The 26,943-nt window shown below is 44.3% G+C and overlaps 1 protein-coding gene across 1 annotated transcript; it reads right to left on the bottom strand.

Moving 5' to 3' along the window:
- LOC138946177 (cytochrome P450 3A11-like) lies at positions 1-26,925 on the bottom strand. Its single transcript, XM_070317689.1, has 12 exons — positions 26,921-26,925; positions 26,292-26,388; positions 25,763-25,882; positions 24,465-24,553; positions 23,873-24,033; positions 23,182-23,312; positions 18,709-18,829; positions 17,943-18,100; positions 17,291-17,382; positions 15,044-15,184; positions 5,254-5,416; positions 1-3,158 (listed from the first exon to the last, which is right to left on the bottom strand). Exons 1-12 carry the CDS (start codon positions 26,923-26,925, stop codon positions 3,081-3,083), a joined length of 1,356 nt encoding a protein of 451 aa, XP_070173790.1. The 3' UTR covers positions 1-3,080.
- Between the last annotated feature and the right edge of the window lie 18 nt (positions 26,926-26,943).

The following is a 26,943-nucleotide window of genomic DNA, read 5'->3' as shown; positions in this document are numbered from 1 at the left end:
TAACGCGCAAAAATACTGGTTTATTACTCTACATCTGATTACTAGGTATCAGCAATGCATATTATGGTACATTATTGTAGATTGCTATATTCAGTAATATGTATTGCGTATTGTATTGCGGTAAAAAAACTAAACAGAAAGAAAAAGAGAAAAGAAAACACATTATTAGACATGGCAAAGGTATCAAAAATGCATAAACAAGACACGAGAAACAAAAACGGGAAAAATAAACAATCACAAAACAGGCGAAGACAAACAGACAAGAAAGTTACAATACCAAACACTCGTTGGTTAATCCTTTAACAGTAAGAAAGGATTACGTTCCTTACGTTAAACAATACAATAAACACTAAGGATACTCGAGAAACTTAGCATAAATACGTTTAAATCCAAAATGGCTACTTTAAGGAAAATACAAAACGTTGACTCATCAGGCCAGGAATACAATAGCAAAATGTCATACTAAAAAGTCTCTAAACGACAACGTTCCTGCGTTAATCAAAGTCACAAACAAGATATTTCCTCATCCAATTTCCCCCAATAGCGTTATTAGAAATAAGCTCGTTTACAAACGATCACCACAGATCGCAAGCTCTTTTACCTAAATTCCTTTAACGTAAGTCAGAGAAAACGTTTCACTTCGAACTTCGTTAATCACAGAAAACACAAGTTATCATTATAAACATTAGCGACTTTCTAGCGTCTACAAATCATTGCTGTACGTTTCACAAAACTAGAATAGTTGAACACACAATAAAGAAACACTACAACATGTCAGACTTCCAACTCACGTTATACATAAACAACTCACAAAGTCATTACAAAATGGCGACCGAAATACAACACAAACAAGTAACAACAAAATTACCTAATGCGCTGTGTGGGTTGACCAGAGTACCAAAACTGTAGCCTCTCAACGAAGGGCACAAAACAATTCACAACTTTCAATAAAACTGTATCCAAAACACGATCACGTTGACAATATCCAAACTGTTCACGTTGACTTTAAGACATTACAAGAAGAACTCCATCAGCTCACTTGCTAACTTTGATACGTTACATAAAACATCCAAACTCTTCCATAAAAACCCTCAGATCGACTGAAGAGAAGAAGTCAAACAGTAATATTTATAGAAAACAAAAACCTAACATGGAATAGTTCATCTTAAAGGTAAAAGGTCACCAGATTGACCAACCAACAACATTCCTAAAACAGGGTTGGGTGAGACTACTATTTACAACCAATCAGTGACTGATCACGCACTTCGTGCATGCTCATAATTTGGAACGGTCTATTTTACAAAAAGAAGAACAAGGAACTAGCTGACATTAAAAACTAAAAACACGTGAGTCACACGTATTCTAAAGGTTAGGACGCAGTTTTGCAGCGCTCACACCAAAACCAGGTCACAACAAGGAGCACGTGAGTCTCACACGTAAAGATAGTTAAAAAACGCTCCAAAAAACAGATCACAACAAGGTGCCATAGTAAAAACACGGTTTACTTGCTTTACACCGTAAAAGGGCTAAACAAAAAAATAGGTGAATGCATGCCACATCGGCATGCACAATAAGATACAAAACAAGTCGCGTAAGGCGAAAATACAATATTTAGTCAAGTAGCTGTCGAACTCACAGAATGAAACTGAACGCAACGCAACGCAGCAAGACCGTATACTCGTAGCATCATCACTCCACCGCCCGTGTCAAAGGCAGTGTCCGTGGAATTGACAAGAAGAGCGGGGTATTCGTTGCGCTGAGAAGGATAGCACGCTTTTCTGTACCTCTCTTCGTTTTAACTTTCTGAGCGTGTTTTTAATCCAAACATATCATATCTATATATTTTTGGAATCAGGAACCGACAAGGAATAAGATGAAAGTGTTTTTAAATTGATTTCGAAAAAAAAAATTTGATAATAATTTTTATATATTTAATTTTCAGAGCTTGTTTGTAATCCGAATATAACATATTTATATGTTTTTGGAATCAGCAAATGATGGAGAATAAGATAAACGTAAATTTGGATCGTTTTATAAATTTTTATTTTTTTTTACAATTTTCAGATTTTTAATGACCAAAGTCATTAATTAATTTTTAAGCCACCAAGCTGAAATGCAATACCGAAGTCCGGGCTTCGTCGAAAATTACTTGACCAAAATTTCATACAATTTGGTTGAAAAATGAGGGCGTGACAGTGCCGCCTCAACTTTCACGAAAAGCCGGATATGACGTCATCAAAGACATTTATCAAAAAAATGAAAAAAACGTTCGGGGATTTCATACCCAGGAACTCTCATGTCAAATTTCATAAAGATCGGTCCAGTAGTTTAGTCTGAATCGCTCTACACACACACACACACACAGACAGACAGACAGACACACGCACATACACCACGACCCTCGTTTCGATTCCCCCTCGATGTTAAAATATTTAGTCAAAACTTGACTAAATATAATTAAATTCGATCATGCAAAATAGGAAATACAGCATAATTATAAACAAGCACAATGCATATATATGTATTTAAATGAAAACGATCCTTTCGTTAACGTAAAGGAATTCATTAGGGTCAGCTGCATATGGCTGTAGTCCACATCTGTATCGGTTTCGTTTGGACACATGAGTATATGCCCGTACACAAATTACAGCTGAAGTGTACTCATGCATGCAATCCTTATCCCGACTTGAGGAGCACTATTCTGTCATAGTTCTCTGTTGCAAAACACATTACAGCATCTCTCTTGTCCGCATATGCATCAGTATATTTTGGACACATGTGTATGCCCGCATACGGTTTATAGCAGAAGTTAAATCATGTATGCGGTCTGTATCCTGAACTGAAGAGCAATATTCTGTCAACATTATGCACTGCACTGCGAACTTCACAGCTTCTCTGTGGTCAGCATCTGTATCACTATCCTTTGGACACACCCGTGTATAAACTTTATGGCTAAAAATGTATTCATGTATGCAGTCCTTTTACTAATAATTATAAGGAGCATTATTCTGTAACGTTTTTGCACAACAAAATTCCACAGCATCGAGAAGCATAGATCTGCGTTCGTATACGTGTTGTCTTTATTCTCGCAGTTGGAATTTAACCCACAAGCCGTCAATGGCATCCACCCTTGACAGGATCAGAAGACGAGGAGGATACTGGAACATGACCATCAATAGACGTACTATGGTCAACAATTCTTTTATTCCACTGTGTGTGTATGTGTGTGTGTGTGTGTGTGTGAGGGGGGGTATGTTTGTGTGTGTGTGTGTGTGTGTGTGTGTGCGTGTGTTTGTGTGTGTGTGTGTGTGTGTGTGTATGTGTGAGTGTGTGTGTGTTTGTTTGTGTGTGTGTTTATTTGTGTGTGTGTGTGCGTGTGTGTGTGTGTGTGTTTGTGTGTGTGTGTGTGTGTGTGTGTGTGTGTGTGAGAGAGTGTGTGTGTGTGCGCGTGTGTGTGTTTGTGTGTGTGTGTGTGTGTGTGTATATGTGTGTGTCTGTGTGTTTGTGTGTCCGTGTGCCTCTGTGTGTGTGCGCGCGTGCGTGTATGTGTGTGTGCGGGGGGCGGATTGGGTTGTGTGTGTGTGTGTGTGGGGAGGGGAGGCAGGAATGCGATAGATCTTGCCCTTGTATCAGAACAGTACTGTTACCTGGCAATACAACCTCACCTGCTTGTTCAAAAACTGCTTTCTTACAACGTCACTCCCAGACTCGTCCTTTGGATCACACAGTTTCTAGTGAACAGAACCCAGTCCGTCCGTTTCCATAGCGCACTTTCATCCATAGTTAGTACTTCTACTGGAGCCCCTCAGGGCACAGTATTGTCTCCAGTTCTGTTCACATTATACACTAACGATTGTCAAGGCACTGTTACGACCCCTCTTGTGAAATATTCTGACGATTCTGCCCTTGAAGACCTGTCTGACTCCGATTCTGTTAATTTTTCTGAAGTTCAAAATTTCAGCTCCTGGTGTAAAGATAACTATTTAGCCCTAAATGTGACAAAAACAAAAGAGCTAGTTATTGACTTTCGCAAAAACCCAGCTACAGTTTCAGATTTATACATAGATGGTGTGAAAGTTGAGCGAGTGACTGAATACAAATATCTCGGTACAGTCATTGACAACAAACTAAATTTCTCCTCAAACACTAAAGCTATCCACAAGAAGTGTCAGTCAAGAATCTACTGCTTACAAAAGCTCAGAAGTCTGAACATCAACAGCCGCATCCTCCAAACATTCTATACTTCATTCATTGAATCCATTCTCACTTTCTCTTTCATCTGCTGGTATGGAGGTCTGTGTGTGAAGAGTAAGAATGTGCTTGGGCGGGTGGTGAACACATGTGGTAAGATTGTGGGGGTGAGACAGGAAGGACTGACTGTGCTGTATGAACGACGTGTGGTGCGAAAGGCCCGCTGCATCATCCAGGATAGTAGTCATGTGCTCGCTCACCACTTTGAGGTCCTGCCCTCAGGACGTCGCCTCCGCACTCCCAGATTCCGCACGCTCAGAACTAAGAACAGTTTTATTCCAAAGTCAATTGGCTTTTTAAATACCTAAGTTAATTAAAACTAGTATGTGTGCCGGTGAACATATGCACTGATTTCTGTGATGAATATTTTTTATATTCTTTGATGTGCACCCTTATGCTGAGTGTGATAACCCTCGAATGACTAGTCCTGTGATAAATATTGTTCAATGACATATCTAGTCCTGTGATAATGATAGTTTTTAGCGGTAAACTTTTAGCTAAAGCTGACGGCAATTTACCTATTTGGAATCATGTTACTATTCCTGTTAGTGTACATATGCGTGCGCGAGTGTAGTATGCTTCGTATGGTATTTTTATCTGTTGTCTTATTATTTGTTTTGTCTTTTAATGTGCACCACACTGAAATTTCTCTGTATGAGATAATAAAGTATTCGTATTCGTATTCGTAAGAGCTGAAAGCCCACCCCATCCCCAACCGCAGTGTCATATGCCTGTGGCGCTTTCCCATCTGTCCCAACACACCACATACTTTGCGCAAAGGACATTGGTGTCGACGAAGCCAATCCACATCACAACCCTCCCCCCTCCCCTCCCCCCCCCCCCCTCTTCCCCTCCTCGTCCTCGACCGTTACTACCATTTTAAGCGAATTCTTCTCTCCCGCAAAAACAAACAAACAAAAAACATAAAATAAACATCAAATGTAGGCTTATAAAAACGTATAGATTATCAAGCAAATAAAAGTTTCGTTCATTCCAACATACCATAGACTTGTCGCACAGGACAGGGGAGTAGCGCCGCAGCAGAGAAGCGATGGCCATGCGAATCTCCAGTTGTGCCAGCCGCATGCCGATGCAGTTTCGTGGACCTTGGCCAAACGGTAGGTAGGCGAAGGGATGGCGTTTCGCACGCTCTTCTGGAGTAAATCTGCAATCGTCCACGTTGTTGTAGTCAGGTTTTGCTGTTGTAATTGTTACATACACATGCCTTTAAATAAGGGGGGGAGGGGAGGGGGTAATAGAGTTTCACTCTGTCAGTTTGTCTATTTGTTTGTTTGTCCTTCTCAGTGTCCGCACTAAATCTCTGGTGTTTACGGATCGATTGGGCTCAAATTTGGCTTGCAGCTTGCAAGTTGAGTAAATAGGTTCCTACCTGCAGCAAAAAAGATAATATACAGTAACAAGATATTTATACGACACGGTCTACTATGTAATGTGTACGTTACAACTGACTCGTGGAGGATCCTAACAATAATCGCATTGTTCTACTCGCCGCAGCGGCTTTTACCACTTCATGACCCGAGGTCAGTGTCTGGTTTTGTTTCTCTCTGTATTCTGCAGTCCGTGAAATGGCGGGTGTTGCTAAAGCTCAAATGTCTTTTCAGTTCTAATGTTAAACTCCAAGCTTTTAAAACAGATATACCATAAAGTCTGTCCCTGTAAAAAGAAGATTCTAACATGTACGTCATCACTTTCACATTTTGTACTTTAAATCTTGTCAACAATGTTGATCTCTTAAAAAAGTTAAAAACCTTGTCCGTGTTACCTCTCTGACAGACACTGCCATCCAACACACTTACCTCTCTGACAGACACTGCCATCCAACACACTTACCTCTCTGACAGACACTGCCATCCAACACACTTACCTCTCTGACAGACACTGCCATCCAACACACTTACCTCTCTGACAGACACTGCCATCCAACACACTTACCTCTCTGACAGACACTGCCATCCAACACACTTACCTCTCTGACAGACACTGCCATCCAACACACTTACCTCTCTGACAGACACTGCCATCCAACACACTTACCTCTCTGACAGACACTGCCATCCAACACACTTACCTCTCTGACAGACACTGCCATCCAACACACTTACCTCTCTGACAGACACTGCCATCCAACACACTTACCTCTCTGACAGACACTGCCATCCAACACACTTACCTCTCTGACAGACACTGCCATCCAACACACTTACCTCTCTGACAGACACTGCCATCCAACACACTTACCTCTCTGACAGACACTGCCATCCAACACACTTACCTCTCTGACAGACACTGCCATCCAACACACTTACCTCTCTGACAGACACTGCCATCCAACACACTTACCTCTCTGACAGACACTGCCATCCAACACACTTACCTCTCTGACAGACACTGCCATCCAACACACTTACCTCTCTGACAGACACTGCCATCCAACACACTTACCTCTCTGACAGACACTGCCATCCAACACACTTACCTCTCTGACAGACACTGCCATCCAACACACTTACCTCTCTGACAGACACTGCCATCCAACACACTTACCTCTCTGACAGACACTGCCATCCAACACACTTACCTCTCTGACAGACACTGCCATCCAACACACTTACCTCTCTGACAGACACTGCCATCCAACACACTTACCTCTCTGACAGACACTGCCATCCAACACACTTACCTCTCTGACAGACACTGCCATCCAACACACTTACCTCTCTGACAGACACTGCCATCCAACACACTTACCTCTCTGACAGACACTGCCATCCAACACACTTACCTCTCTGACAGACACTGCCATCCAACACACTTACCTCTCTGACAGACACTGCCATCCAACACACTTACCTCTCTGACAGACACTGCCATCCAACACACTTACCTCTCTGACAGACACTGCCATCCAACACACTTACCTCTCTGACAGACACTGCCATCCAACACACTTACCTCTCTGACAGACACTGCCATCCAACACACTTACCTCTCTGACAGACACTGCCATCCAACACACTTACCTCTCTGACAGACACTGCCATCCAACACACTTACCTCTCTGACAGACACTGCCATCCAACACACTTACCTCTCTGACAGACACTGCCATCCAACACACTTACCTCTCTGACAGACACTGCCATCCAACACACTTACCTCTCTGACAGACACTGCCATCCAACACACTTACCTCTCTGACAGACACTGCCATCCAACACACTTACCTCTCTGACAGACACTGCCATCCAACACACTTACCTCTCTGACAGACACTGCCATCCAACACACTTACCTCTCTGACAGACACTGCCATCCAACACACTTACCTCTCTGACAGACACTGCCATCCAACACACTTACCTCTCTGACAGACACTGCCATCCAACACACTTACCTCTCTGACAGACACTGCCATCCAACACACTTACCTCTCTGACAGACACTGCCATCCAACACACTTACCTCTCTGACAGACACTGCCATCCAACACACTTACCTCTCTGACAGACACTGCCATCCAACACACTTACCTCTCTGACAGACACTGCCATCCAACACACTTACCTCTCTGACAGACACTGCCATCCAACACACGTACCTCTCTGACAGACACTGCCATCCAACACACTTACCTCTCTGACAGACACTGCCATCCAACACACTTACCTCTCTGACAGACACTGCCATCCAACACACTTACCTCTCTGACAGACACTGCCATCCAACACACTTACCTCTCTGACAGACACTGCCATCCAACACACTTACCTCTCTGACAGACACTGCCATCCAACACACTTACCTCTCTGACAGACACTGCCATCCAACACACTTACCTCTCTGACAGACACTGCCATCCAACACACTTACCTCTCTGACAGACACTGCCATCCAACACACTTACCTCTCTGACAGACACTGCCATCCAACACACGTACCTCTCTGACAGACACTGCCATCCAACACACTTACCTCTCTGACAGACACTGCCATCCAACACACTTACCTCTCTGACAGACACTGCCATCCAACACACTTACCTCTCTGACAGACACTGCCATCCAACACACTTACCTCTCTGACAGACACTGCCATCCAACACACTTACCTCTCTGACAGACACTGCCATCCAACACACTTACCTCTCTGACAGACACTGCCATCCAACACACTTACCTCTCTGACAGACACTGCCATCCAACACACTTACCTCTCTGACAGACACTGCCATCCAACACACTTACCTCTCTGACAGACACTGCCATCCAACACACTTACCTCTCTGACAGACACTGCCATCCAACACACTTACCTCTCTGACAGACACTGCCATCCAACACACTTACCTCTCTGACAGACACTGCCATCCAACACACTTACCTCTCTGACAGACACTGCCATCCAACACACTTACCTCTCTGACAGACACTGCCATCCAACACACTTACCTCTCTGACAGACACTGCCATCCAACACACTTACCTCTCTGACAGACACTGCCATCCAACACACTACCTCTCTGACAGACACTGCCATCCAACACACTTACCTCTCTGACAGACACTGCCATCCAACACACTTACCTCTCTGACAGACACTGCCATCCAACACACTTACCTCTCTGACAGACACTGCCATCCAACACACTTACCTCTCTGACAGACACTGCCATCCAACACACTTACCTCTCTGACAGACACTGCCATCCAACACACTTACCTCTCTGACAGACACTGCCATCCAACACACTTACCTCTCTGACAGACACTGCCATCCAACACACTTACCTCTCTGACAGACACTGCCATCCAACACACTTACCTCTCTGACAGACACTGCCATCCAACACACTTACCTCTCTGACAGACACTGCCATCCAACACACTTACCTCTCTGACAGACACTGCCATCCAACACACTTACCTCTCTGACAGACACTGCCATCCAACACACTTACCTCTCTGACAGACACTGCCATCCAACACACTTACCTCTCTGACAGACACTGCCATCCAACACACTTACCTCTCTAACAGACACTGCCATCCAACACACGTACCTCTCTGACAGACACTGCCATCCAACACACTTACCTCTCTGACAGACACTGCCATCCAACACACTTACCTCTCTGACAGACACTGCCATCCAACACACTTACCTCTCTGACAGACACTGCCATCCAACACACTTACCTCTCTGACAGACACTGCCATCCAACACACTTACCTCTCTGACAGACACTGCCATCCAACACACTTACCTCTCTGACAGACACTGCCATCCAACACACTTACCTCTCTGACAGACACTGCCATCCAACACACTTACCTCTCTGACAGACACTGCCATCCAACACACTTACCTCTCTGACAGACACTGCCATCCAACACACTTACCTCTCTGACAGACACTGCCATCCAACACACTTACCTCTCTGACAGACACTGCCATCCAACACACTTACCTCTCTGACAGACACTGCCATCCAACACACTTACCTCTCTAACAGACACTGCCATCCAACACACTTACCTCTCTGACAGACACTGCCATCCAACACACTTACCTCTCTGACAGACACTGCCATCCAACACACTTACCTCTCTGACAGACACTGCCATCCAACACACTTACCTCTCTGACAGACACTGCCATCCAACACACTTACCTCTCTGACAGACACTGCCATCCAACACACTTACCTCTCTGACAGACACTGCCATCCAACACACGTACCTCTCTGACAGACACTGCCATCCAACACACTTACCTCTCTGACAGACACTGCCATCCAACACACTTACCTCTCTGACAGACACTGCCATCCAACACACTTACCTCTCTGACAGACACTGCCATCCAACACACTTACCTCTCTGACAGACACTGCCATCCAACACACTTACCTCTCTGACAGACACTGCCATCCAACACACTTACCTCTCTGACAGACACTGCCATCCAACACACTTACCTCTCTGACAGACACTGCCATCCAACACACTTACCTCTCTGACAGACACTGCCATCCAACACACTTACCTCTCTGACAGACACTGCCATCCAACACACTTACCTCTCTGACAGACACTGCCATCCAACACACTTACCTCTCTGACAGACACTGCCATCCAACACACGTACCTCTCTGACAGACACTGCCATCCAACACACTTACCTCTCTGACAGACACTGCCATCCAACACACTTACCTCTCTGACAGACACTGCCATCCAACACACTTACCTCTCTGACAGACACTGCCATCCAACACACTTACCTCTCTGACAGACACTGCCATCCAACACACTTACCTCTCTGACAGACACTGCCATCCAACACACTTACCTCTCTGACAGACACTGCCATCCAACACACTTACCTCTCTGACAGACACTGCCATCCAACACACTTACCTCTCTGACAGACACTGCCATCCAACACACTTACCTCTCTGACAGACACTGCCATCCAACACACTTACCTCTCTGACAGACACTGCCATCCAACACACTTACCTCTCTGACAGACACTGCCATCCAACACACTTACCTCTCTGACAGACACTGCCATCCAACACACTTACCTCTCTGACAGACACTGCCATCCAACACACTTACCTCTCTGACAGACACTGCCATCCAACACACTTACCTCTCTGACAGACACTGCCATCCAACACACTTACCTCTCGAACAGACACTGCCATCCAACACACTTACCTCTCTGACAGACACTGCCATCCAACACACTTACCTCTCTGACAGACACTGCCATCCAACACACTTACCTCTCTGACAGACACTGCCATCCAACACACTTACCTCTCTGACAGACACTGCCATCCAACACACTTACCTCTCTGACAGACACTGCCATCCAACACACTTACCTCTCTGACAGACACTGCCATCCAACACACTTACCTCTCTGACAGACACTGCCATCCAACACACTTACCTCTCTGACAGACACTGCCATCCAACACACTTACCTCTCTGACAGACACTGCCATCCAACACACTTACCTCTCTGACAGACACTGCCATCCAACACACTTACCTCTCTGACAGACACTGCCATCCAACACACTTACCTCTCTGACAGACACTGCCATCCAACACACTTACCTCTCTGACAGACACTGCCATCCAACACACTTACCTCTCTGACAGACACTGCCATCCAACACACTTACCTCTCTGACAGACACTGCCATCCAACACACTTACCTCTCTGACAGACACTGCCATCCAACACACTTACCTCTCTGACAGACACTGCCATCCAACACACTTACCTCTCTGACAGACACTGCCATCCAACACACTTACCTCTCTGACAGACACTGCCATCCAACACACTTACCTCTCTGACAGACACTGCCATCCAACACACTTACCTCTCTGACAGACACTGCCATCCAACACACTTACCTCTCTGACAGACACTGCCATCCAACACACTTACCTCTCTGACAGACACTGCCATCCAACACACTTACCTCTCTGACAGACACTGCCATCCAACACACTTACCTCTCTGACAGACACTGCCATCCAACACACTTACCTCTCTGACAGACACTGCCATCCAACACACTTACCTCTCTGACAGACACTGCCATCCAACACACTTACCTCTCTGACAGACACTGCCATCCAACACACTTACCTCTCTGACAGACACTGCCATCCAACACACTTACCTCTCTGACAGACACTGCCATCCAACACACTTACCTCTCTGACAGACACTGCCATCCAACACACTTACCTCTCTGACAGACACTGCCATCCAACACACTTACCTCTCTGACAGACACTGCCATCCAACACACTTACCTCTCTGACAGACACTGCCATCCAACACACTTACCTCTCTGACAGACACTGCCATCCAACACACTTACCTCTCTGACAGACACTGCCATCCAACACACTTACCTCTCTGACAGACACTGCCATCCAACACACTTACCTCTCTGACAGACACTGCCATCCAACACACTTACCTCTCTGACAGACACTGCCATCCAACACACTTACCTCTCTGACAGACACTGCCATCCAACACACTTACCTCTCTGACAGACACTGCCATCCAACACACTTACCTCTCTGACAGACACTGCCATCCAACACACTTACCTCTCTGACAGACACTGCCATCCAACACACTTACCTCTCTGACAGACACTGCCATCCAACACACTTACCTCTCTGACAGACACTGCCATCCAACACACGTACATCTCTGACAGACACTGCCATCCAACACACTTACCTCTCTGACAGACACTGCCATCCAACACACTTACCTCTCTGACAGACACTGCCATCCAACACACTTACCTCTCTGACAGACACTGCCATCCAACACACGTACCTCTCTGACAGACACTGCCATCCAACACACTTACCTCTCTGACAGACACTGCCATCCAACACACTTACCTCTCTGACAGACACTGCCATCCAACACACTTACCTCTCTGACAGACACTGCCTTCCAACACACTTACCTCTCTGACAGACACTGCCATCCAACACACTTACCTCTCTGACAGACACTGCCATCCAACACACTTACCTCTCTGACAGACACTGCCATCCAACACACTTACCTCTCTGACAGACACTGCCATCCAACACACTTACCTCTCTGACAGACACTGCCATCCAACACACTTACCTCTCTGACAGACACTGCCATCCAACACACTTACCTCTCTGACAGACACTGCCATCCAACACACTTACCTCTCTGACAGACACTGCCATCCAACACACTTACCTCTCTGACAGACACTGCCATCCAACACACTTACCTCTCTGACAGACACTGCCATCCAACACACTTACCTCTCTGACAGACACTGCCATCCAACACACTTACCTCTCTGACAGACACTGCCATCCAACACACTTACCTCTCTGACAGACACTGCCATCCAACACACTTACCTCTCTGACAGACACTGCCATCCAACACACTTACCTCTCTGACAGACACTGCCATCCAACACACTTACCTCTCTGACAGACACTGCCATCCAACACACTTACCTCTCTGACAGACACTGCCATCCAACACACTTACCTCTCTGACAGACACTGCCATCCAACACACTTACCTCTCTGACAGACACTGCCATCCAACACACTTACCTCTCTGACAGACACTGCCATCCAACACACTTACCTCTCTGACAGACACTGCCATCCAACACACTTACCTCTCTGACAGACACTGCCATCCAACACACTTACCTCTCTGACAGACACTGCCATCCAACACACTTACCTCTCTGACAGACACTGCCATCCAACACACTTACCTCTCTGACAGACACTGCCATCCAACACACTTACCTCTCTGACAGACACTGCCATCCAACACACTTACCTCTCTGACAGACACTGCCATCCAACACACTTACCTCTCTGACAGACACTGCCATCCAACACACTTACCTCTCTGACAGACACTGCCATCCAACACACTTACCTCTCTGACAGACACTGCCATCCAACACACTTACCTCTCTGACAGACACTGCCATCCAACACACTTACCTCTCTGACAGACACTGCCATCCAACACACTTACCTCTCTGACAGACACTGCCATCCAACACACTTACCTCTCTGACAGACACTGCCATCCAACACACTTACCTCTCTGACAGACACTGCCATCCAACACACTTACCTCTCTGACAGACACTGCCATCCAACACACTTACCTCTCTGACAGACACTGCCATCCAACACACTTACCTCTCTGACAGACACTGCCATCCAACACACTTACCTCTCTGACAGACACTGCCATCCAACACACTTACCTCTCTGACAGACACTGCCATCCAACACACTTACCTCTCTGACAGACACTGCCATCCAACACACTTACCTCTCTGACAGACACTGCCATCCAACACACTTACCTCTCTGACAGACACTGCCATCCAACACACTTACCTCTCTGACAGACACTGCCATCCAACACACTTACCTCTCTGACAGACACTGCCATCCAACACACTTACCTCTCTGACAGACACTGCCATCCAACACACTTACCTCTCTGACAGACACTGCCATCCAACACACTTACCTCTCTGACAGACACTGCCATCCAACACACTTACCTCTCTGACAGACACTGCCATCCAACACACTTACCTCTCTGACAGACACTGCCATCCAACACACTTACCTCTCTGACAGACACTGCCATCCAACACACTTACCTCTCTGACAGACACTGCCATCCAACACACTTACCTCTCTGACAGACACTGCCATCCAACACACTTACCTCTCTGACAGACACTGCCATCCAACACACTTACCTCTCTGACAGACACTGCCATCCAACACACTTACCTCTCTGACAGACACTGCCATCCAACACACTTACCTCTCTGACAGACACTGCCATCCAACACACTTACCTCTCTGACAGACACTGCCATCCAACACACTTACCTCTCTGACAGACACTGCCATCCAACACACTTACCTCTCTGACAGACACTGCCATCCAACACACTTACCTCTCTGACAGACACTGCCATCCAACACACTTACCTCTCTGACAGACACTGCCATCCAACACACTTACCTCTCTGACAGACACTGCCATCCAACACACTTACCTCTCTGACAGACACTGCCATCCAACACACTTACCTCTCTGACAGACACTGCCATCCAACACACTTACCTCTCTGACAGACACTGCCATCCAACACACTTACCTCTCTGGGTCAAACTTCTCAGGCTCCGGCCAGTGGTCAGGGTCCATGTGAATGTTGACCACGGGGATCATAATGTCCATCCCTTTGGTCACGTGGTACCCACCAGCAACCTCAACGTCCTCGGTACACTTACGCACAAGCCTGACATGACAGAAGGAATCTTCATTACAGCGGAGCCGGTGTCACGAACTGAAAACTCTGCTGAACAATCCATCTACCGGCACGGTTGGCCTAGTGGTAAGGCGTCCGCCCCGTGATCGGGAGGTCGTGGGTTCGAACCCCGGCCGGGTCATACCTAAGGCTTTAAAATTGGCAATCTAGTGGCTGCTCCGCCTGGCGTCTGGCATTATGGGGTTAGTGCTAGGACTGGTTAATTGGTCCGGTGTCAGAATAATGTGACTGGGTGAGACATGAAGCCTGTGCTGCGACTTCTGTCTTGTGTGTGGCGCACGTTATATGTCAAAGCAGCACCGCCCTGTTATGGCCCTTCGTGGTCGGCTGGGCGTTAAGCAAAAAAACAACAACAAAAAAACAAAAAAACAATCCATCTCATTCAAAGGGGGATGTCACGAACTTTTCAGCCTCAACCAATAACTGCAGAAAACTGAACAATTCCTCTCAATGCGGTCAATGCGCATGCGCCAATCTTGGACTTAAACAATGCGACCCTTTGACCGAACGAACCGGTACCATGCGTTAGGGTTAGGGTTAGGATTAGGGTTAGGATTAGGGTTAGCATTAGGGTTAGGGTTAAGGTTAGGTTGTTCACGACCCGATGAATCTCCCCATGTTAGCGCATGCGCATTGACCGTATTGCGAGGGATTGTTCAGGCAGAGTTTTCAGTTCGTGACATCCCCCTTTGAATGAGATACGACATCGAATGGATAAACCAAGATGTCTGTTCTTGGCCCTCCTGATCTATCATGGCTGCCGGTTTCCAAAATGTTGGTAGGTGTGCGTAAGACTGAACAAGTCGCGAAAGGCGAAACTACAACATTTAGTTAATCTGTCGAACTCACAGAATGAAACTGAACGCATTGCATTTTCTCACCAAGGAATAACAGCTTCGTCAATCCCCGCGGCAAGGGAATCGCTCACTTTTCCCGTGCAACACGAAGTGACATTGACAAGCCAGTATAGCGCAATAGCGTATTGCGGTAAACTGGACTAAATGTAAAAAGCCGAAGTGAGCGAGGCGGAAGTACCCGATCATGAACTAATGACATCATAAGCCAACATAGAAATCGAAACACAAATCACCGTACTCACCTCGACGATTGTTTTTACACACAATCGAATAGCGTCTTTCAGCAATAATGATTACAGTTTACTCCGTGAAAAGACTGCTTATACGTTTTATAAAAAAAATAAAAATAAAATAATAATGGACACTTATTAATCGCCCCTTCTCGCCAAAAGCTCACGGCGATGTACAATAGCAACAGCGTGCGCACACACACACACACACACACACACACACACACACACACACACACACACACACACACACACACACACACACTAAATATAGTTTGTGGCCAACAATACTATTTCTTCTTCTTCTTCTGCGTTCGTGGGCTGAAACTCCCACGTACACTCGTGTTTTTTGCACGAGTGGAATTGTACGTGTATGACCGTTTTTTACCCCGCCATTAAGGCAGCCATACGCCGTTTTCGGAGGAAGCATGCTGGGTATTTTCGTGTTTCTATAACCCACCGAACTCTGACATGGATTACAGGATCTTTTTCGTGCGCACTTGGTCTTGTGCTTGCGTGTACACACGGGGGTGTTCGGACACCGAGGAGAGTCTGCACACAAAGTTGACTCTGAGAAATAAATCTCTCGCCGAACGTGGGGACGAACTCACGCTGACAGCGGCCAACTGGATACAAATCCAGCGCGCTACCGACTGAGCTACATCCCCGCCCAACAATACTATAAAGACTATCCTTAAAAAAACTCTCACCTAAACATACATTTATAGATATATACATATGACACAAAGCTTCATAGCACTTATGAAACTAAAGTAGTGGAAACAAAATGTTTCACTAAGAACAACCCTGGCACGGGAAGCCGTTCAAAACTGACACCGTAACGGAACAAGCACATGTGTCATGTGTCATGTATATATCCTAATTGATACCAGTACCTTCTACTCATCGGCTGCACCTTATACTTATTCTCGTCAAAACATCGGGGTCTATTGCTACCCTGAAAAAACAGTCAATGATAATTCACTTACAAAAAACCAGGTGGGTACATTCTCATGGCTTCGCTCAAGCACATGTCAAGGTACGTCAGCTCGTTGGTTTTCTCGTACGTCAGCTGGCCGTTCTGAAAATGACGTAACTATTTGTCATTGGTAGGACAAACAAAATCAACGAGCCATGCATCATGGCACATTCATATTATTGAAAGGCTCTGTCTGCCACACTTCTGACCGCTCCTAGCTCCTGTGTTCATCTTTCGATTTGCCTGAAATTGTGTCTTAACATAATTTATGCCTTTGTTATGGCACACCTGTAAGCAAAATATATACCCAATGGCTACGCGAATACCGCAGTTACATGAACATCAGCGCCCAAGCCTGCTTTTTCCTTCGCTCGTAGCTCAATCCATTCTAAACCGATGCGCCCTAAATTTAGTGTGAATGTAGATATGTTGATGTTTATTCCTGGAGCTAAATTCAAAATGAATCGACGGAGTTATGATTGAAAGAAAGCTTTTATTCAGTTTTGTTTTTGTTTGTTTGGAACGGGTCAAAAAGAAGACATATATATATATGTGATCACCTGGACATAAGCATGGACATATCTATGGCGGATGGAAATGACAATGTATCGAACGTTAAAATTCAAATCCTTATAGTGCAGAAACATAGCAAAAGTACTCACCTCTCCGAGTACTCTGTCAACCTCTTCTTGAGCTTTCCGCAGACATTCTGGGTTTCCAGCCAAACTGAAGAGAGTGTAAGCCATGACCGTGGACACCGTGTCGTATCCCCCAAACAGGAAAGACAGAGCATTGCCCAGTATCTCGTCCTCGGACAGACCTGGACGAAGATAAATGAGATGCAGCTATGGGTGTGTGTGTGTGTGTGTGGGTGGGTTGGGGGCGGATGTGGTGGTGGTGGTGATGGTGTGTGTGTGTGTATGTGTGTGTATGTGTATGTGTGTGTGTATGTGTGTGTGTGTACGTGTGTGTGTGTTTGTGTGTTTCTGTGTGTGTTTGTGTACGTGTGTGTGTGTGTGTGTTCGTGTTAGTGTGTGTGTGTTTTTGTGAATGTGTGTGTGTGTGTGTGGTGTGTGTGTGTGTGGTGTGTGTGTGAGTGTGTGTGTGTGTGTGTGTGTGTGTGTGTGTGATTTGTGTGTTTGGTGTGTGTGTGTGTGTTTGTGTACGTATGTGTGTGTTGTGAGTGTGTGAGAAGGGAGAGTGAGATATAGAAAAAGAGGCAGACAGATATACAGACAGACAGACAGACAAATTGACCGAAAGTCAGACGGAGGTAAAGAGAGAGACAGAGAGAGAAAGAGAGAGACAGAGACAGAGTTAGAAAAAGGAGTGAGTGGTCAGCATTTTAGAAGATTCTGCAGATTTCGCAGATTGTTTCACAGCGGAAACACCGCCCCTCCTCCCCCCCCCCCCCCCCCACACACACACCTTTCTGTTTCCACTGCGAAGAGGTGTTCAACTGACTCGAGTGGTCAATTTCCTTGTCCACAGGACCCTCTGCACCCTCCTTTTCAGCCTCAATCAATAACTGCAGAAAATCTTTGTATTTCTGAAATTGGAAGAACAAGAGATTACAATTTTATTTTTGTTTTTGTTCTTCCTCTTTACCATTAGTTAGCAAAGATACGATCTCGAAGAAGACTTTTTAATTCAGTTTTGATGTTTAGACCGAGGTGGTAAGACGTCGGCCTCCTAATCGGGAGGTCGTGAGTTCGAATCCTGCCGCCTGGTGGGTTAAGAGTGGAGATCAACTTATGTGCAGACCTGCTAGTGACTTAACCCCCTTCGTGTGTTTATGGCAACTGGGTGACAGATCTCCAGCTATTTTTTTCAAGCTTTTCGACGCACAGATTCAACCGATGCTGGCATATGGTGCCGAAGTTTGGGGGGTTGAAGCAGACCATACACCTATAGAGAGAGTTCATTTATTCGCACTTAAACGTTTTTTGAATACGAGTATGAGAACACCAAATGCTATGGTCTATGGAGAAACGGGAAGGTACCCCTTGTTTATAAACAGCTTTGTTAAATGCATTCGTTTTTGGCTACGTATATTGAGGATGCCACATCATCGCCTTCCGAGCAAGGCGTATAAAATGCTGAAATATCTCCATGAACAAAATAAGAAAACATGGGCCTCCTCGATCTATTACACTCTGTACATGTACGGTTTTGATGAAGTATGGGAAAACCAAGGTGTTGGCGATGAGAGGGCGTTCCTAACAGCATTTAAAGAAACACTTATTTCATCCTACAACAAACCTGGCTTGAAAATGTACAAGGAAGTGAACGTTTCTCTCTGTACAGAACCTTCAAATCAACCCTAACATTATCCAACTATTTAAGTGATTTGAAACATATTAAAGCTAGAAATATTCTGATTAGACTTAGATTGGGAGTATCTCCTCTGAAAGTGCATCGATTTCGCTTTAATTTAAATATAACCTCCGCTGATTTATCTTGTCCATTTTGTTGTGGCAGTGTTGAAGATGAAGTCCACTTTGTTTTAGTATGCCCTAAATATCCTGAGTTATGAGAATATTATATTCCACGAAAATACACCAGAATCCCATCATTGTTTAAATTAACCATGCTGTTTTCAAACACTAGTAAGCCGCTCTTGCTACGTTTTTCTACATTTGTCATGAAGGCGCTTTCCATTCGTAATCCATAATCCGTGAACGAAACAGGGCGATACTAGTAGGATGTTCTTGTTTTTGTTCACTATGTGCAGTTGTATGCTGGTGCTTGAGATGTGCTCATCTCCATGAAAAGGGCCCAAGGCCTACTCATTAAAACATTCAGACTTCAGACTTGTGTACACGCAAGCACAAGACCAAGTGCGCACGGAAAATATCCTGTAATCCATGTCAGAGTTCGGTGGGTTATAGAAACACAAAAATATCCGGCATGCCTCCCCCAAAATCGATGTATGCTGCCTGAATGACGGGGTAAAAACGGTCATACACGTAAAAATCCACTCGTGCTAAAAGCATGAGTAAACGTGGGAGTCTAAGCCCATAGACGAAGAAGAAGATGACGAAGAAGATGTTTAGACTGACACATTGACATTATGGTAATTGGTACCGTTTTACACGACTTGTTTTCCTTTGCAGCGAAGGTAGACATAGACATAGAACACCTTATTATCTCAACGAGGAGAAACTCTTGTGTGGATTACAATAAACAACATAAAACGTAAGTTCATAAATAGAATATCGAGGCGCAAATAGTCCAATCATCAAAACAAATCTCTCTCTCTCCCTCTCTCTCTCTCTCTCTCTCTCTCTCTCTCTCTCTCTCTCTCTCTCTCTCTCTCTCTCTCTCTCTCTCTCTCTCTCTTCAGAATGGACTGACCTAAATTACATGTCTCTTAACCCAAAGAAAACCAAATATATGATAATTACAACTAGACAAAAACGACAGAATTTTACCTCAACTGGTCCCGATTTAATGATTGACGGCAATATAGTGGAAAAAGTCGACCATCACAAAGTTCTAGGTGTCCACATCGATATCAACCTGTCTTGGTCAACTCACATTGAACAACTTAGTAAATTAGTGTCAAAGAAAGTGTACCTCTTATCTAGAATTAAACACTTCCTTAATTGTCAAGCCAGGAAGTTATTTTTCACTGCTCATATTCAGTCTCTTATTGATTACGCATCCACTCTATGGGACTCAGCAAGTGATAATTTCCTAAAGCTACTCAGCAGATTACACAAAAGAGCGCTAAAAGTAGTATTACTCAAACAGACTACTCTAACCGACTCAGACTATATCAACATAGGGGTCCTACCTCTAAAGTCAAGAATGAATTATAACAAAGGAATAATGTTGCATAAAAGTTCTCTTTGAAGAATTCGCACCACTTTATAAAACTAAACACTCCTCTTCCTAGGATAGACCTATTTAAATCAAGTCTTGTTTATTCAGGAAGCAGCCTCTGGAACGCTCTTCCGGACGCCCTGCGGCAATCCACCAATACGGATTCTTTTAGAACCAAATATTCTCTCCATCTAATGAACTCTATGAACAAATAAACTTGATTGGTATGTTCTCTTTGTATACAGTTGTTCATTATCGGAATTATGGTTTATTGTGACAAAATCACAAAGATTTGGCTCTGTAATACATTGTTTTGCCGAGCTAATGTATTGTTGGGTTACTTTCCGTTTATCTTCATTGCTTTACACCCACTTTTGATCACTACCTTATGATCTACAATGCTTCTACATAATGCGCTTCATGTACATAAACTTATATGTTCTACCATTAATGTTTTTTTGTTTTTTGTTTTGTTTTCTTCTCCCCTAGTCATAGTTATAGTAAAATAGTTTAGTCCCTCTTTAGGGCGAGGGCCAGATGCAAAAAAACATATCTATGCTTATTCTTGTCACCCTCGAAAAATAAAGATTTGTCATTGTCATTGTCATTGTCATTGCCTTCCTCACTCTCCCTCCCTCTCCCTCTCTTTCGCTCCATTCATATCACATTACGTCACAAGCAGACGCGGTAACACAAGGTAAACTACGCTGTACAATTGTTTCGTTACTGCTGTACGTAACAGCTTAGTTAACCTTCACCTTAAGTGCACGCTGACATCAGTTAGCATAGACATTTTAAAGGATAATATCTAACAAGAAAACTGTCTCAAATCGGCCCAAGAGCTATACAGTTCAGGTTGGGGGTTGTATCTATGTGACCACACACCAGGAAAACCTTAAAATAAACGTTTGAGCGCCGAGTTACTCAAAATGAAAACGGCTGTGTTTTTAGTGGGCATCCCAGACTGTAATTCGCATTGTGACGTTCTTTGAGCGTGTCATCATTTTCGTCCTACCTTTCGACCCTGACTATTTCATGCGCTATTCCTGGAGATACAGATTTGAAATTGAGCCGAGAGCTACAGAGTTCGTTTTTGGCGTTGAATAAATGACAATACACACGAGAAAGGTCTTAGAATTAGTGTTCAAGCGATTTATTTTTCAAATCTGAATGCTGTGTTTGGTAGTCATTGCAGACCGTGATATTCTCCAACCGACATTGTGTTGCTTCTGTTGTGCGAAGCGTTTTTAGCGCTGTATGGCACGGAATTTGCATGTGTAAGCTGACTGTACATTTGACTTCCTCAATCCAACGGTCTTGCTCTGCTTTGACATAATTATGGGTATCTATCAGGGCTCCCCATAGTGCGCGTCGCTGCGTCCTATACGCACTAGAAGCCAAAAAGACGTACTAGAAATGTGTGGAGGGGGTCACGGTACGCACTCAAATTTCAAAGAGAGGGTCCCGGGACGCACTTAATTCCCTTTATTGTGCGTACTGTAGATACTATTTTCAGACTGCAATCGTCAGCTATTACGTACTTGAGGTACAGCTTTCAGATTTTGCAAGCACCCGATGTCAATTTCACGCGAAGGAAATCCGGGAAGAGAGGTTGGAACCGATGCAAAAGTGTGCGTGTGAGCGTGTGTGTGTGATTACCTCCTAGAATATGTCAATGATAAAGACACTTCACAGTAAACTAAGCGTGACCGCAATGTTTTATGAGTACAACGGGACTGTTCGGCTATTGGACCTTTGGGACCCTCTAACATTCTGCAGTGGGGGTCCATGGACCCTCTAGGAGGACCGTCTGTGGGGAGCCCTGTATCTATGAAACTAAATAAATAATGATGACGACCAGAAGTCCTGACTCCTGACAGGAGAGCTGGGCGATGCAAACCGTTCGCTGATAAACTTCATTCAATTATTTGGCATAGTTTCGGAGCAGTTTTGAGCAAATAATTGCAGGTGTGTCTGAAGTACAGTACAGCGAATGTTCCTTGGAATTGTTAAGGTCCAAATCGTCAGAAACTTTCCAAAACGGCGCCTTCGGTATTCTATCTTTTATCTTACATGTTGTGTGTTGTCCTGGCGTCTTTCTTGCAATGCAGCTTTAAGGAAAGAGACGAAGAATTGCGTCGCCGATGCCTGTGGAACGGTGATGCCGATCAGTTTCAAGAACTTTAACACAACCGGGAAGGTCACTGGAAAAAAGAAAGATTAAAAAGAAAAGTGTGGAACTTCGGAAGCGTTCTTCTTTAAGGGAAACATCAGGGTCTAATTGGAAAGTTTTTCATAGAAATGTTTTGGGTTATCTCCTGGTTATTGTTTATAAAATTAGAGATTCAGAAGTGTTAGTTCATGTGGCTGGTTATTGCTTATAAAGCTACAGATTTAGAAGATTTTGTTCAGGTTGTCACTTATCAAGACTAAAGATTCACACGTTCCTGTGTATGTTATAATCTAGGAAAGGAAATAGGCCAAGCAACAACAATGTTGTAACTTCAATTACCAAGACAGGTGATTCACACGCTCTTGTGTGTGTACTGGAACTTACCATAGCCAAAGGTTCACAAGTTCTTGTTTCTTATGTGGAAGATAACGTTCTGGCAAACCTCTTGATAACGACCACCTGCCCACAACGAGTACTCCAAAAGATCTCTGACAAGTTGTTTTCTGTATAATTTACCTCTTCCAAGCGAACGCCTTATATAACGTGTACTTTTTGTCGGTTCCTTTTGTGGTCGTTATAAACAGGTTTGACTGTATAAGGACATTGACTCACCACAGAGAAAGACCCACTGGTTCTTGTTTATTAGGTCCAGGGCTCTTTGGTTAAAGACGTCATCAGGATTCACCAAGGAATCGACCTGTACACCAAAAGCTGCTCCTGCTATGACGTCCATGGCAAAACAGCCGCATAATCTTGAATAGAAATTGAAAACAGTTCAAGGTACATGCATCATTTTATCTATACGGATTAGTGATTGGAGGTGGGGTGGGAGTGGTAGGAAATTCGGGTTATTCTTTTTCAATAAGAGAAAAGAAAGAAACAGATTTGTGCTTGCTTTTCGGGTTTTGATTTCTTTGTGTTTACAATGAAAATAATAAAAACATCAAATTATGATGGGGTTTCAATGGATAAAAGGCCCCGGTAGCTTAGTCGGTGGAGCACAATTGGACTTGCCAGCAGTGCAGGTGGCTGATGATGCATAAACACGTGCACACATGGGTAGTACGACTCTTGTTGCTGCTAGATTTCAGCTGGGACGAAGCAAGCCGAATCTTTCCTACCATGGGACAATACAGTAATGACAAAAATAGGTGTGCGTGAAATGGCTTATACCAATACGTACTTTTTTAATTCCACGGTTTCGCCCTTGGCGGCAAGCTCTTGAACATTATTCTCCAGCTTCTTCGTCACGTGATCAATGGTCGACACCACCTGCACAGACACAAGGATTCGCGATATTATGTGATGAAAGAGCAAGTTCAACAAAGACAATATCAGTGTTATCTCAGAAACAAAACTGAAGAGAAAAGGTAGCATGTTTTTATTTTATTTAACATTGGGTCATGTTTCGGCACAACACAAAACAAAACAACACAACCCAACACAACACAACACAACACAAAACACCACACCACACCACACCACACAACAACAAACACAACACAACACAACACACCACAACACACCACAACACACCACAACACAACACAACGGCACAACACAACACAACACAACAATAACACACAACACAACACCACACCAAACAACACAACACAACACAACACACCACGACACACCACAGCACACCACAACACAACACAACGACACAACATAACACAACACAAAAATAACACACAACACAACACCACACCACGCCACACCACAAAACACCACACAACACAACACCACACAACACAACACAATAACACACAACACAACACAACACAACACAACACAATAACACACAACACAACACAATAACACACAACACCACACAACACAATATAGCACACAACACAACACCACATCACACAACACAATACAACACACCATCACACACCACAACACAATAACACACAACACCACAACACACAACACAACACCACACCACACAACACAACATCATACAACACAACACAATAACACACAACACCACACCACACCACACCACGCCACACCACGCCACACCACAACACGCCACACAACACATCACACAACACAACACAACAATAACACACAACACAACACCACACCACACCACGCCACACCACACCACAAAACACCACACCAAACAACACAACACAATAACACACAACACAACACCACACCACGCCACACCACACAACATCACACAACACAACACAATATAGCACGCAACACAACACCACACCACACAACACAACACAATACAACACACCATCACACAACACAACACAATAACACACAACACAACACAACACCACACCACACCACACCACACCACACAACACAACACAACACAACACAACACAACACAACACAATAACACCACACAACACAACACAATACAACACACCATCACACACCACAACACAATAACACACAACACCACAACACACAACACAACACAACACCACACCACACAACCCTTCTATGTCTCACCTGTTTCAGTTTACCGGTACTGAAAGTGGGAGAGAGCTGCGTGCGGACATGCCTCCAATGGTCATCGGTCAAGAAGAGTAAAGTACTGTCCCAGGGTCTGTGCTCTAGCGCCGCCACTCCCTGCAAAAGAATGAATTATTACTATGAACAAATCAATAGACAATTTCAGTAGGCAAAGAATACATACATTCATTATGAATAAACGAAACAAAAGATGAATCGATCTGTGAAATTGATGAATTGATAATAAATATTTCATTAAATCAATTTCTTCATGAATAAAAACATATTTTTTCATTAAAATAAATTGATAAATAAAATCCATCCATCCACCAATCCACCAATCCATCCATCCACCCATCCATCCATCCACCAAAAGCGCACCAATTTTCACACCCCCCCCCCCCCCATTTTTTTTATTTTTTTTAAATTAAAAAAAAATATATATAAAATATATAGATATAAAAAAAATAATACAGCCATCCAAAGTGTTCGATTCTTGCTAATAGCTTTTAATGCAGCTACTCACAGATCTGTTTACGAACGCGTGGAAGTGTTTGGATAGAATGTCTCGCACTGTGTCAAGCTTCGTCACAAACAGCGTAGGACTCAAACCAAAAAAGAAACTGAAAAGCAAATTAACATATTACTACTACTACTGCTACTACTACTACTAACAATTACAAACATCGCCATTATTGTCATATTCTTCTTCCTCCTCCATATCCTCCTCCTCCTCCTCATCATCATAGACATCATCAACATCATCATTATCATCATCATCATCATCATCATCATCATCATCATCATCATCATCATCATCCATCATCATCATCATCATCATCATCATCATCATCATCATTCATCATCATCTTTCTTTCTTTATTTGGTGTTTAACGTCGTTTTCAACCACGAAGCATTATATCGCGACGGGGAAAAGGGGAAGATGGGATTGAGCCACTTGTCAATTGTTTCTTGTTCACAAAAAGGGGCTTGCAACGTAGTACAATATATTACCTTACTGGGAGAATGCAAGTTTCCAGTACAAAGGACTTAACATTTCTTACATACTGCTTGACTAAAATCTTTACAAAAATTGACTATATTCTATACAAGAAACACTTAAAAAGGGTACAGAATGCGTTAGTCGCCTCTTACGACATGCTGGGGAGCATCGGGTA

The sequence above is a fragment of the Littorina saxatilis genome, linkage group LG13 (genome assembly GCF_037325665.1).
Source record: "Littorina saxatilis isolate snail1 linkage group LG13, US_GU_Lsax_2.0, whole genome shotgun sequence".
Classification (NCBI taxonomy): Eukaryota; Metazoa; Mollusca; class Gastropoda; order Littorinimorpha; family Littorinidae; genus Littorina; species Littorina saxatilis.
The sequence above is the reverse complement of the archived record's forward strand: the minus strand, read 5'-3'. Positions and strand labels throughout refer to the sequence as shown.